Here is a 15,576-nt window from a genome sequence, read left to right on the forward strand (position 1 = left end):
AGTCTAGAAGGGGGAGACAGACGACAAAACAAAACATGGAGACATGAGGTACAGACCTCAACCTTTCCCCGGCGGAATCGTCCTCTGAATAAAAACCGTGGTATTTGTAAAGTGCTCTTACTATGTACCAATCGCTGTGCTATACACTGGGGTGGAGATGACACCCTCAGAACAGAGATTGTCCCAGTCCCACCTAAGGCTCACAGCCTAAGGGAGAGGGGAAATGGGAGAATTTGATCCCTTGATCCCCATTTTACAGCTGAGAAAGCTGAGGTACTGAGAAGCGACTTGCCTCGGATCACACGGTTGGCGGAGCCGGGATTTGAACGCGTGACCTCTGACTCCAAAGCCTGGGCTCTTTCCACTGAGCCACGCTGCTTTCATTCATTCAGTCGTATTTATTGAGCGCTTACTGTGTGCAGAGCACTGTAATAATAATAATAATGATAATAATGATAATGGCATTTATTAAGCGCTTACTATGTGCAAAGCACTGTTCTAAGCGCTGGGGAGTTTACAAGGTGATCAGGTTGTCCCACGGGGAACAGTCTTAATCCCCATTTAACAGATGAGGTAACTGACGCCCAGAGAAGTGTGACTTGCCCAAAGTCACACAGCTGACAAGTGGCGGAGCCGGGATTTGAACCCATGACCTCTGACTCCAAAGCCCGTGCTCATTATTCAATAGTAATTGAATGCTCAATGCTCATTATTATTATTCAATAGTAGCAATAATAATAATAATGGCATTTATTAAGCGCTTACTATGTGCAAAGCACTGTTCTAAGCGCTGGGGAGTTTACAATGTGATCAGGTTGTCCCACGGGGAACAGTCTTAATCCCCATTTAACAGATGAGGTAACTGAGGCCCAGAGAAGTGAAGTGACTTGCCCAAAGTCACACAGCTGACAAGTGGCGGAGCCGGAATTTGAACCCATGACCTCTGACTCCAAAGCCCATGACCATTATTCAATAGTAATTGAATGCTCAATGCTCATTATTATTATTCAATAGTAACAATAATAATAATAATGATGGTATTTATTAAGCGCTTACTATGTGCAAAGCACTGTTCTAAGCGCCAAATTATAATTATAATAATTTTGGTATTTGTTAAGCACCTACTATGTGCAAAGCACTGTTCCAAGCGCTGAATAATAATAATAATCATGTTGGTATTTGTTAAGTGCCTACCACGTGCAAAGCACTGTTCTAAGCGCTTGCAGCATAATACTTGGAAAGAGAGGTGTTGCAAGGAATATTCACTTTCCTTGATACGAAATAAGGCATTTATTAAATCCAAGATAATATCATTTAGCAGATACTTTGACAGACACTCGGGAGCCTTTTCCAAGCAAATACGCAATGAGAATTTATTTTTTTCTACCATGCCCCTCTGGATTTATTTGTACATTTGACATTGAGTGTTTTACATCGGCGCTTTCGCGTGAGCTTATTCAGATTGGCTAGCACAATTCAGAAAAAGGAAAAATTCCCCCCAAATACTTTCACATACTAAAAGTCTACCTTTATTTTCTCCAGATGAGTTTACAAAGACAGTACAAAATTTGGCTATTTTAATATAATCATGGATGATTTTTTTTCCCAACTGGACAAACGGCCAATCCAAACATCAGATTAAAAATACATTATAAAGGACCTCAGGGTAAAATGGCATTTCTCAAAGTACCGGGTCACTGAACCTTGAAAGATTGATTTCCAACATCATTATGAAGGGTCTTTAAGTCTCTTATCCAGATGAGGATATTCCTGCAGATCCGATGAGAACATCAGCTCTACCAAAGGGGGGTAAAAAGAAAAAAAGGCAAATCATGAGTTAATGAAGCAGATTGATTTCCCGGTGTCTTATTTGGTCAGAAGAAAAATTCTGAATAGCTTGCTTGAAAGCTGCCAACAGGCCTCAGAAATACTATCATTAAAGAGAATAATAATAATAATAATGGCATTTATTAAGTGTTTACTATGTGCAAAGCACCGTTCTAAGCGCTGGGGAGGTTACAAGGGGATCAGGTTGTCCCACGGGGGGCTCCCAGTCTTCATCCCCATTTTACAGATGAGGGAACTGAGGCACGGAGAAGTGAAGTGACTTGCCCAAAGTCACGGCTGACAAAGCACCGTTCTAAGCGCTGGGGAGGTTACAAGGGGATCAGGTTGTCCCACAGGGGGCTCCCAGTCTTCATCCCCATTTTACAGATGAGGAAACTGAGGCACGGAGAAGTGAAGTGACTTGCCCAAAGTCACGGCTGACAATTGGCGGAATATCGTCTCAGATACTGGATTAGAGCTCAGGTTTCCTGCAAGGCCCCTGCTCTTTCTACTGAGCCACGCAGCTTCTTGTACTTTTTGTACATTTGGACTTCCCAAGCGCTTAGTCCAGTGCTCTGCCCACAGGAAGCGCTCAATAAATACGATTGATTGATCGATGGATTCTTATCTCTTTGGATCTACAGTCCAAACTGGCCGACTTTCTTCACTGCCAATAATACTAGGGAGTTATTTGGCAGGTGGGAGTCTGCAGGGTCCTGCCTTGGGAATTTATTAAATCGGCAAACTCAACCCGATTACCCGATTCCCGGCGTTCAATACCCTCCTACTTACTCTGAAATGAGGGATACTCTGCCTTGGGAATTTATCGAATTGGCCAACTCGGGGATCATCATCATCATCATCAATCGTATTTATTGAGCGCTTACTATGCGCAGAGCACTGGACTAAGCGCTTGGGAAGTACAAATTGGCAACATCTAGAGACAGTCCCTACCCAACATTGGGCTCACAGTCTAAAAGGGGGAGACAGAGAACAAAACCAAACCTACTAACAAAATAAAATAAATAGGATAGATAGGTACAAGTAAAATAAATAAATAAATAGGTTTTAGACTCCCCTAGTTACCGTGAAATGAGGCCTAGAAAAACTGGTTGTTAAGGAAAGGGTGGACTGAACGTGCTCTCTGATTTAATAATTTAATGACGGCATTTATTAAGCGCTTACTATGTGCAAAGCACTGTTCTAAGCGCTGGGGGGGGATACAAGGTGATCAGGTGGTCCCACGTGGGGCTCACAGTCTTCATCCCCATTTTACAGATGAGGGAATGAGGCCCAGAGAAGTGAAGTGACTTGCCCAAAGTCACACAGCTGACAAGTGGCGGAGCCGGGATTTGAACCCATGACCTCAGACTCCAAAGCCCGGGCTTTTTTCCACCGAGCCACGCTGCTCCTCAAAGAGATTGCACTCTTTATTCCCCCCCTTCGGCACTTCTTACGTCCACAGCCGTCCCTTATTTATTTCTATTAATTAGGGAAGCAGCAGGACTTAGTGGATAGAGCCTGGGCGTTAGAAGGGCCTGGGTTCTAATTCCGGCCCCTCCGCACGTCTCTTGGGCGACCTTGGGCAAGTCATTTAACTTCTCTGGGCCTCAGTTACCTCATCTGTAGAATGGGGATTAACAGCCGTCCCTTATTATTTCTATTAATTAGGGAAGCAGCAGGGCTTAGTGGATAGAGCCTGGGCCTGGGCGTCAGAAGGACCTGGGTTCTAGTTCCGGCCCCTCCGCATGTCTCATGGGTGACCTTGGTCAAGTCATTTAACTTCTCTGGGCCTCAGTTACCTCATCTGTAAAATGGGGATTAACCGTGTGAGCCCCATGTGAGCCCTGGCACTTAGAACAGTGCTTAGTTCAGTGCCTGGCACATAGTAAGCGCTGAATACAATAAAAAACCAACAACATCTTGGCAGTCAAGGTCACGCGAGCGCTCATTTCTGCTGCTGACAATCAATCAGTCGTATCTATTGAGCGCCTGCTGTGTGCAGAGCACTGTACTAAGCGCTTAAGGTTTAGCCTTACCTTCGCTGAGATCCAGATCCGGCCTGTAGGACAGGAAAATCCAAGACAGTCCAGAGAGCAGAGCCACCACCAGATTCACCACAATCCAGGGCCGGACAACCTGCCCCTCTGTCCCCGTTACCCTGACAGGAAGATCGATCAATCAATCAATCAATCAATCGTATTTATTGAGATGCAGGAAGATGCAGACGCTTAGGGAAAATCAGGTTTTCAGACATTCCCGCTCTGATGAATAATAATAATAATAATAATGGCATTTTATTAAGCGCTTACTATGTGCAAAGCACTGTTCTAAGCGCTGGGGAGGCTACAAAGCGATCAGGTTGCCCCCCGGTGAAGGGTTAAGCAATTTAAGATCTTCCCTGTTACAGTCTAAGCGTGACCACCTGTCCGACTTTCTCGTTGCCTTGAAGTGTTTATTTGTACGTATTCTATTTATTTTGTTAATATGCTTCGTCGCAGAAGACTTTTTCTCACCAGAGGCTGCCATTGGCGGACGGAGGGGTGTACAGGTGGATTCGATCGCTCGTCGTCTGCTGGCTGAGGGACAAGGTGAGCGCCGCAAAATACACTGAGAGACCAAAAATGAAATGAGAGAGTGTGGCCACCTGCCCCTGAGCCCCACGACGCGGCTACTGCTCTCCGTCCCCAGAAGCCCAAGTGGGAAGCGTCTTTTTCCCTTCTCAAGCGGCGAGGCCTCGTGGAAAGAGCCCGGGGCTTGAGAGTCGGAAGACCTGAGTTCTACAGATTTATTACTCTATTTTACTTGTCCATATTTACCGTTCTATTTATTTTGTTAATGATGGGCACCCCCGGCCCACGTCCTCCCCCGGGCCCGGAATGCCCCCAATCCCTCTGCCCATCCGCCAAGCTCGCTCTCTTCCTCCCTTCAAGGCCCTGCTGAGAGCTCACCTCCTCCAGGAGGCCTTCCCACACTCAGCCCCTTCCTTCCTCTCCCCCTCGTCCCCCTCTCCATCCCCCCATCTTACCTCCTTCCCTTCCCCACAGCACCTGTATATATGTATATATGTTTGTACATATTTATTACTCTATTTATTTATTTATTTTACTTGTACATATCTATTCTATTTATTTTATTTTGTTAGTATGTTTGGTTTTGTTCTCTGTCTCCCCCGTTTAGACTGTGAGCCCACTGTTGGGTAGGGACTGTCTCTATATGTTGCCTATTTGTACTTCCCAAGCGCTTAGTACAGTGCTCTGCACACAGTAAGCGCTCAATAAATACAATTGATGATGATGATGATGCCCCTCCGCCAAGCTCGCTCTCCTCCTCCCTTCAAGGCCCTGCTGAGAGCTCACCTCCTCCAGGAGGCCTTCCCACACTCAGCCCCTTCCTTCCTCTCCCCCTCGTGCCCCTCTCCATCCCCCCCATCTTACCTCCTTCCCTTCCCCACAGCACCTGTATATATGGATATATGTTTGTACATATTTTTTACTCTTTTTATTTTATTTGTACCTATCTATTCTATTTATTTTACTTTGTTAGTATGTTTGGTTTTGTTCTCTGTCTCCCTCTTTTAGACTGTGAGCCCACTGTTGGGTAGGGACTGTCTCTAGATGTTGCCAACTTGTACTTCCCAAGCGCTTAGTACAGTGCTCTGCACATAGTAAGCGCTCAATAAATACGATTGATTGATTGATTGATCTAGCTTTATTTCCATTTATTCCGACGACTTGACACCTGTCCACACGGTTTGTTTTGATGCCTGTCTCCCCCTTCTAGACTGTGAGCCCGTCGTTGGGTAGGGACCGTCTCTAGATGTTGCCGACTTGTAATAATAATGATAATAATGGCATTTATTAAGCACTTACTATGTGCAAAACACTGTTCTAAGCGCTGGGGGGGATACAAAGTGATCAGGTTGTCCCACGGGGGGCTCACAGTCTTAATCCCCACTTTCCAGATAATAATAATAATAATAATGGTGGTATTTTTAAGTGCTTACTATGTGCAAAGCACTGTTCTAAGCACTGGGGGGGATGCAAAGTGATCAGGTTGTCCCACGGGGGGCTCACAGTCTTAATCTCCATTTTACAGATAATAATAATAATAATGGTGGTATTTTTTAAGTGCTTACTATGTGCAAAGCACTGTTCTAAGCACTGGGGGGGGGCTACAAGGTGATCAGATTGTCCCACTTGGGGCTCACAGTCTTAATCCCCATTTTCCAGATGAGGGAACTGAGGCTCAGAGAAGTTAAGTGACTCGCCCAAGATCACACAGCAGACATGTGGCGGAGCCGGGATTCGAACCCATTCCCTCTGACTCCAAAGACTTGTACTTCCCAAGCGCTTAGTCCAGTGCTCTGCACACAGTAAGCGCTCAATAAATACGATTGAATGAATAATAATAATAATAATAATTGTGGGATTTGTTCTGTGCTTACTATGTGCCAGTCACTGTACTAAGCGCTGCGGCGGTTACAAGCAAATCGAGTTGGACCGATCCCTATCCCACGCGGGCCTCACCTTCTTAATCCCCATTTTATAGATGAGATAATAATAATGGTAATTGTGTAAGCACTTACTAGGTACAGATTTATTACTCTATTTTACTTGTACATATTTACTGTTCTATTTATTTTGTCAATGATGTGCATCTCGCTTTATTTCCATTTATTCCGCTGACTTGACACCTGTCCACATGGTTTGTTTTGTTGTCTGTCTCCCCCTTCTAGACTGTGAGCCCGTTGTTGGGTAGGGACCGTCTCTAGATGTTGCCGACTTGGACTTCCCAAGCGCTTAGTACAGTGCTCTGCACACAGTGAGCGCTCAATAAATACGATTGAATGAATGAATGAATTTATGGAGCGCTTACTGGGGGCAGAGCGCTGTTGAGACTGGGGAATGTATCTGCTGATTTTGTGATACTGTACTTTCCCAAGCGCTTACTACAGTGCTTTGCACAGAGTAAACATTCAATAAATGCCACTGATTGAGTCAAGCGCTGAGCCTCCTGTGAGACCTAATTATCTGGCATCCATCTGAGCCTCTCGTGAGACCTAATTATCTGGCATCCACCTCAGTGCTCAGTATAATGCTTGGCACATAGTAAGCACTTAACAAATACCACAGTTACATTGCTCCGAACTGGTCTATTAGCCCCCTCCTACCTCACCTCATTCATTGATTCATTCAATCAATCGTATTTATAATAATAATAATAATGGCATTTATTAAGCACTTACTATGTGCAAAGCACTGTTCTACGCGCTGGGGAGCTTACAAGGTGATGATGTTGTCCAATGGGGGGCTCACAGGCTTAATCCCCATTTTACAGATGAGGTCACTGAGGCCCAGAGAAGTGAAGTGACTTGCCCAAAGTCACACAGCTGACAATTGGTGGAGCTGGGGTTTGAAGCCATGACCTCTGACTCCAAAGCCCGGGCTCTTTCCACTGAGCCATGCTGCTTCTCATTTATTGAGCGCTTACTGTGTGCAGAGCACTGGACTAAGCGCTTGGGAAGTCCAAGTCGGCAACACCTACAAACGGTCCCTACCCAACAACGAGCTCACAGTCTAGAAGGGGGAGACAGATGACAAAACAAAACATGTAGATGAACTTAAACATGCATTTTAATGATTTTGTAATTCATTCATTCATTCATTCAATCGTATTTATTGAGCGCTTACTGTGTGCAGAGCACTGGACTAAGCACTTGGGAAGTCCAAGTTGGCAACATACAGAGACGGTCCCTACCCACCAACGGGCTCACAGTCTAGAAGGGGGAGACAGACGACAAAACAAAACATGTAGATGAATTTATACATGCATTCTAGTGATTTAATAATTCATTCATTCAGTTGTATTTATTGAGTGCTTACTGTGTGCACAGCACTGTACTAAGCACTTGGGAAGTACAAATGGGTGACATATAGAGACGGTCCCTACCCAACAATGGGTTCACAGTCTGGAAGGGGGAGACAGACAACAAAACATGTAGATGAATATATAGATGCATTTTAGTGATTTTGTAATTCATTCAATTGTATTTATTGAGCGCTTACTGTGTGCAGAGCACTGTAGTAAGCGCTTGGGAAGTCCAAGTCGGCGACATCTAGAGACGGCCCCCACCCAACAACGGGTTCACAGTCTAGAAGGAGGAGATAGACGACAAAACAAATCATGTAGATGAATTTTAGTGATTTTGTAATTCATTCATTCATTCAATCGCATTTATTGAGCGCTTACTGTGTGCAGAGCACTGTACTAAGCACTTGGGAAGTAATAATAATAATAATGATGGCATTTGTTAAGCGCTTACTATGTGCAGAGCACTGTTCTAAGCGCTGGGGGGGAATACAAGGTGATCAACTTGCCCCCCGTGGGGCTCACAATCAATCCCCATTTTACAGAGGAGGTAACTGAGGCTCAGAGAAGTTAAGTGACTTGCCCAAGGTCACACAGCCGTCAAGTAGCAGCAGCAGCTGCTGCTACTTGAGAAGCAGCGTGGCTCAGTGGAAAGAGCCCGGGCTTTGGAGTCAGAGGTCGTGGGTTCAAATCCCAGCTCCGCCAACGGTCAGCTGTGTGACTTTGGGCAAGTCACTTCACTTCTCTGGGCCTCAGTTCCCTCATCTGTAAAATGGGGATGAAGACTGTGAGCCCCCCAGTGGGACAACCTGATCACCTTGTAACCCCCCAGCGCTTAGAACAGTGCTTGGCACATAGTAAGCGCTTAATAAATGCTAGCATTATTATTATTATTATTAAGTCCAAGTCGGCGACATCTAGAGACGGTCCCTACCCAACAACGGGCTCACAGTCTAGAAGGGGGAGACAGACGACAAAACCGAACAGGTGACTCTCCTACTCTGCATTCTGCACACTTCGTTCTTCATCATCATCATCAATCGTATTTATTGAGCGCTTACTGTGTGCAGAGCACTGGACTAAGCGCTTGGGAAGTCCAAGTTGGCAACATAGAGAGACGGTCCCTACCCAGCAGTGGGCTCACAGTCTAAAAGGGGGAGACAGTTCTTCTACTGTGAACCTTCATCTCGTCTATGTCGCCGCCGACCTCTCGCCCACATCCTACCTCCGGCCGGGAACGCCTTCCCTCCTCACAGCAGACGGACAACTGCTCTCCCCCCAACCTCAAGGCCTTATTCATTCAATCGTATTTATTGAGCGCTTACTGTGTGCAGAGCACTGGACTAAGCGCTTGGGAAGTCCAAGCTGGCAACATAGAGAGACGGTCCCTACCCAACAGCGGGCTCACAGTCTAGAAGATAAATACGAATCGAATGAATGAGTCAGATCCGGCCCTCAGTTTGACGGGGCTGTGATTCTTTGGAGGGTGAATCGGATAAGGATAATGACGGTATCTGTTAAACGCTTACTGAGAAGCAGCGTGGCTCAGTGGAAAGAGCCCGGGCTTTGGAGTCCGAGGTCATGGGTTCGAATCTCGACCTTGCCAACTGTCAGCTGTGTGACTTCGGGCGAGTCACTTCTCCTCTCCGGGCCTCAGTTCCCTCATCTGTAAAATGGGGATGACGACCGGGAGCCCCCTCCCCCTTGGGGCTGATCACCTTGTAACCTCCCCTGTGCTTAGAATAGTGTTTAGAGAAGCAGCGTGGCTCAGTGGAAAGAGCCCGGGCTTTGGAGTCAGAGGTCATGGGTTCAAATCCCGGCTCCGCCAACTGTCAGCTGGGTGACTTTGGGCAAGTCACTTCACTTCTCTGGGCCTCAGTTACCCCATCTGTAAAATGGGGATGAAAACTGTGAGCCCCCGGTGGGCCAACCTGATCGCCTTGTAACTTCCCCAGTGCTTAGAACGGTGCTTTGCACATAGTAAGTGCTTAACAAATGCCATTATTATTATTATTATTATCATTATTATTATTATTATCATTATTATTATTATTATTATGTGCAAAGCAATCAGATGCCCAGTAAACAATTTTTTATGTGAAGTGACAAAGAACTAAAAGGGTACTAACTCCTTGCATTCCCCAGGTCCAAAAAAAAAATAACCCACCAATTTTATAAGCTCTGTTTAACGTGTTCTCTGGGGAGGCAGAAATGCCTAGAATGAAGATGCCCAAAGCAACTCACCTCAAGCTTTTTTGAAGGTCACTTCAAGGACGGCTTTCGCCCTTGGGATCTATTATTTCTTTCTGACGGACTTTTCCCTACCAGATTGTTTTAATCATCATCATCAATCATCAATCATATTTATTGAGTGTTTACTGTGTGCAGAGCACTGGACTAAGTGCTTGGGAAGTCCAAGTTGGCAACATATAGAGACAGTCCCTACCCAACAGCGGGCTCGCAGTCTAGAAGGGGGAGACGGACAACAAAACAAAACATATTAACAAAATAAAATAAATAGAATAGATATGTACCAGTAAAATAAATAGAGTAATAAATATGTACAAACATATATCCATATATACAGGTGCTGTGGGGAAGGGAAGGAGGGAAGATGGGGGGGATGGAGAGGGGGACGAGGGGGAGAGGAAGGAAGGGGCTCAGTCTGGGAAGGCCTCCTGGAGGAGGTGAGCTCTCAGTAAGGCCTTGAAAGGAAGAAGAGAGCGAGCTTGGCGGATGGGCATCATCATCATCATCAATTGTATTTATTGAGCACATACTGTGTGCAGAGCACTGTACTAAGCGCTTGGGAAGTACAAATAGGCAACATATAGAGACAGTCCCTACCCAACTGTGGGCTCACAGTCTAAAAGGGGGAGACACAGAACAAAACCAAACATACTAACAAAATAAAATAAATAGAATAGATATGTACAAGTAAAATAAATAGAGTAATAAATATGTACAAACATATATACATATATACAGGTGCTGTGGGGAAGGGAAGGAGGTAAGATGGGGGTGATGGAGAGGGGGACGAGGGAGAGAGGAAGGTAGGGGCTCAGACTGGGAAGGCCTCCTGGAGGAGGTGAGCTCTCAGCAGGGCCCTGAAGGGAGGAAGAGAGCGAGCTTGGCGGGTGGGCAGAGGGATTGGGGGCATTCCAGGCCCGGGGGAGGACGTGGGCCGGGGGTCGATGGTGGGACAGGTGAGAACGAGGCCTAACGGTGAGGAGATTAGCCGTGGCAGAGGAGCGGAGGGTGCGGGCTGGGCTGGACAAGGACAGAAGGGAGGGGAGGTAGGAGGGGGCCAGGGGATGGATGGATGGATGGACAGCCTGGAAGCCCAGGGGGAGGAGTTTCTGCCTGGGTTTGTCTTAAGGGGGGACGACCCACCCCCGACTTGAAGTTTTTCCCGTCGCCGACCCCAAAGTCCAGGCTGGACCGTCCAGCTGGCGGCCGACTGACAGTACTCACGGAAAGATGCCAAGGCCGTTGGGTCCAGAGACACGAAGCCACGAAACGCCACGGAGGCTTTAGCCAAGTTGATCCTGCAGAGAACGGACGACAAAGCATTGGCAAGCAGTACGGCCTAGTGGGAACAGCCTGCGTCAGAGGGGCCTGGCTTCAGGGAAGCAGCGTGGCTCAGTGGAAAGAGCGCGGGCTCTGGAGTCAGAGGGCGTGGGTTCAAATCCCGGCTCCGCCACTCGTCAGCTGTGTGACTTCGGGCAAGTCACTTCACTTGAAGCAGCGTGGCTCAGTGGAAAGAGCCTGGGCTTTGGAGTCAGAGGTCGTGGGTTCAAATCCCGGCTCCGCCACTCGTCAGCTGTGTGACTTCGGGCAAGTCACTTCACTTGAAGCAGCGTGGCTCAGTGGAAAGAGCCCGGGCTTTGGAGTCAGAGGTCATGGGTTCAAATCCTTCCTCCGCCACTCATCAGCTGTGTGACTTCGGGCAAGTCACTTCACTTGAAGCAGCGTGGCTCAGTGGAAAGAGCCCGGGCTTTGGAGTCAGAGGTCATGGGTTCAAATCCTTCCTCCGCCACTCATCAGCTGTGTGACTTCGGGCAAGTCACTTCACTTGAAGCAGCGTGGCTCAGTGGAAAGAGCCCAGGCTCTGGAGTCAGAGGTCGTGGGTTCAAATCCCAGCTCCGCCACTCGTCAGCTGTGTGACTTCGGGCAAGTCACTTCACTTGAAGCAACGTGGCTCAGTGGAAAGAGCCCGGGCTTTGGAGTCAGGGGTGGTGGGTTCAAACCCCGGCTCCGCCACTTGTCAATCAATCAATCAATCAATCATATTTATTGAGCGCTTACTGTGTGCAGAGTTCCCCCTTTTAGACTGTGAGCCCACTGTTGGGTGGGGACTGTCTCTATATGTTGCCCACTTGTACTTCCCAAGCGCTTAGTCCAGTGCTCTGCACAAAGTGCTCAATAAATATGATTGATTGATTGATTGCAGAGCACTGGACTAAGCGCTTGGGAAGTACAAGTTGGCAACACATAGAGACGGTCCCTACCCAACAGTGGGCTCACAGTCTAAAAGAGGGAGACAGAAAACAAAACCAAACATACTAACAAAATAAAATAAATAGAATAGATATGTACAAGTAAAATAAATAAATAAATAGAGTAATAAATATGTACAAACATATATACGTATATCTGGGTGACTTTGGGCAAGTCACTTCAGTTCTCTGGGCCTCAGTTCCCTCATCTGGAAAATGGGGATGAAGACTGTGAGCCCCCCGTGGGACAACCTGATCACCTTACAACCTCCCCAGCGCTTAGAACAGTGCTTTGCACATAGTAAGTGCTTAATAAATGCCATTATTATTATTATTATTATTCTCTGGGCCTCAGTTCCCTCATCTGGAAAATGGAGATTAAGACTGTGAGCCTCCCATGGGACAACCTGATCACCTTGTAACCTCCCCGGCGCTTAGAACAGTGCTTTGCACATAGTAAGCGCTTAATAAATGCCATCATTATTATTATTTATTAATCCCGGCTCTGCCATTTGTCTGCTGTGGGATTTCACTTCTCTGGGCCTCAGTTTCATTCATTCATTCATTCAATCATATTTATTGAGCGCTTACTGTGTGCAGAGCACTGGACTAAGCGCTTGGGAAGTACAAGTTGGCAACATGTTGGCACCGGACCACAAATCCAACTGACTCTGCCGACCATTTTGGGCTTCCTAACTGAAGTAAAATAGAGAAGCAGCGTGGCTCAGTGGAAATCAATCAATCAATCAGTGGTATTTATTGAGCGCTTACTGTGTGTAGAGCACTGTACTAAGCGCTTGGGAAGTACAAGATGGAAAGAGCCCAGGCTTTGGAGTCAGAGGTCGTGGGTTCAAACCCGGCTCCGCCAACTGTCAGCTGTGTGACTTCGGGCAAGTCACCTAACTTCTCTGTGCCTCAGTTATCTCATCTGTAAAATGGGGATGAAGACTGTGAGCCCCCCGAGGGACAACCTGATCACCTTGTAACCTCCCCAGCGCTTGGAACAGTGCTTTGCACATAGTAAGCGCTTAATAAAATGCCATCATTAAATAAAAGCCCAGTTACTTAATTATATTAACACTGACAAAGAACCCAAAGGATACTAGCTTCCTCCATTTCCCAGATACAAAAAAAAAAAATCTCAATTCAACGTTATAAACTGCCCGCTGTCGGGTAGGGACCGTCTCTATATGTTGCCAACTTGTACTTCCCAAGCGCTTAGTACAGTGCTCTGCACACAGTAAGCGCTCAATAACTAAGCGCTCCCTCATCTGTAAAATGAGGATTAAGACTGTGAGCCCCATGTGGGACAACCTGTTCACCTTGTAGCCTCCCCGGTGCTTAGAACGGTGCTTTGCACATAGTAAGCGCTTAATAAATGCCATTATTATTATTATTAAATACGTTTGAATGAATGAAGCTGTGTACAACACTTTCTTTGGGGAGGTAGAGTCACCTAGAAACAAACAAAACCGGGTAACTGGGTTGGACAGTCCCTGTCTCACATTGGACTCACAGTCTCAATCCCCATTTTCCAGATGAAGTAACTGAGGCCCAGAGAAGTGAAGTGACTTGGCCACGGTCACCTAGTAAGCAAGGGGCGGAGCCAGGATTAGAACCCAGGTCCTTCCAGCTCCAAGGCCTGTGCTCTTTCCACTAGGCCATGGTGCTTCTCCGCAGCGTGGCTCAGTGGAGTCAGAGGTCACGGGTTCGAATCCCGGCTCCGCCACATGTCTGCTGTGTGACCTTGGGCAAGTCACTTCTCTGAGCCTCAGTTCCCTCATCTGTAAAACGGGGATGAAGACCACGAGCCCCACGTGGGACAACCTGATCGCCTTGTAACCTCCCCCAGCGCTTAGAATAGTGATTTGCATATAGTAAGTGCTTAACAAAGGCCATCATTAATATTATTAATATTATTATGTCTGCTGTGTGACATTGGGCAAGTCACTTAACTTCTCTGAGCCTCAGTTCCCTCATCTGGAAAATGGGGATGAAGACTGTGAGCCCCCACCGTGGGACCACCTGATTGCCTTGTAACCTCCCCCAGCGCTTAGAACAGTGCTTTGCACATAGTAAGCGCTTAACAAGGGCCATCATTAATATTATTAATATTATTATGTCTGCTGTGTGACATTGGGCAAGTCACTTAACTTCTCTGAGCCTCAGTTCCCTCATCTGGAAAATGGGGATGAAGACTGTGAGCCCCCCCCGTGGGACCACCTGATCGCCTTGTAACGTCCCCAGCGCTTAGGACAGTGCTTTGCACGTAGTAAGCGCTTAATCAATTATAATTTAAATATAAAAAATATAATATATTATATTTATATATTAAATATATTAAATATATATTATATTATCATATATAATATATTAAATACATATTATATTATCATATATATTATAATATATTGTATATTATAAGATAGCACATATTATATTATAATATATTATATGTATTGTATAGAATATATATTAATATATTAAATATATGTTATATCATAATACATTATATATTATATGTATTATGTAAGATATATATTAAATATATATTATATTATTATCATATTATATTGTTATTATAATCTCCCAGGATGAACTCACTGCTATATATATTAATATATTAAATATAAATTATATTATAATATATTATATATTATAATATATCATGCATATTATATCATAATATATTAAATGTATTGTATAAAATATATATTAATATATTAAATATATTATATTATAATATATCATATGTTATATGTATTATATAAAATATATATTAAATATATATATTATATGTTATATATATATAATTATATTATGTTATTATTATGATCTCCCAGGATGAACTCACTGCTATATATATTAATATATGAAATATATATTATATTATATATTATATGTATTATATAAAATATATATTAAAGATATACATTACATATTATATATAGTATTATTATAATCTCCCAGGAGGAACTCACTGCTCCTTGGGAGCATCTAAGGTCCCAACTCTCTTACCTGTCGAAGGCTGAAACTGTGCTTATGGCCAGGAGCAAGTAGAGGAGGCTCTGAGCGGGATAGACTAAGGTCTTATACTGCTGGAGGAAATGGGACACGTCCGACAACTGTTCTCCCGCTATGACGTAAATCACGATGACGTTCCACACGGAATAGCCGGCCAGGAAGCCGTGGGAAAAGAGACCGACCGTCCTGAATCAAAGAGAAATGATAATAAGAATAATAGTCACGGCATTTGTGAAGCCCTTACTATGTGCCAGGCACTGTGCTAAGTGCTGGGGAGCACACAAGCAAATCGGTCCCTGTCCCGCGGAGGGCTCACAGTCTTCGTCCCCATTTTCCAGATGAGGCGACTGAGGCA

At 45.3% G+C, this 15,576-nt stretch overlaps 1 protein-coding gene across 1 annotated transcript in view; it reads right to left on the reverse strand.

The window, feature by feature from the left end:
- Window positions 1-1,351: 1,351 nt before the first annotated feature.
- TMEM237 (transmembrane protein 237) overlaps window positions 1,352-15,576 on the reverse strand; it is a 57,163-nt gene continuing 42,938 nt past the window's right edge. Inside the window, exons 9-13 of the mRNA XM_038749579.1 lie at window positions 15,216-15,407; window positions 11,173-11,246; window positions 4,344-4,437; window positions 3,867-3,988; window positions 1,352-1,796 (exon numbers count right to left, since the gene is read on the reverse strand). Of these exons, the coding sequence (XP_038605507.1) occupies window positions 1,729-1,796; window positions 3,867-3,988; window positions 4,344-4,437; window positions 11,173-11,246; window positions 15,216-15,407 (550 nt within the window). The 3' untranslated portion in view covers window positions 1,352-1,728. The remainder of the gene's footprint in view (window positions 1,797-3,866; window positions 3,989-4,343; window positions 4,438-11,172; window positions 11,247-15,215; window positions 15,408-15,576) is intronic.

Source organism: Tachyglossus aculeatus, chromosome 7, assembly GCF_015852505.1.
Source record: "Tachyglossus aculeatus isolate mTacAcu1 chromosome 7, mTacAcu1.pri, whole genome shotgun sequence".
Classification (NCBI taxonomy): Eukaryota; Metazoa; Chordata; class Mammalia; order Monotremata; family Tachyglossidae; genus Tachyglossus; species Tachyglossus aculeatus.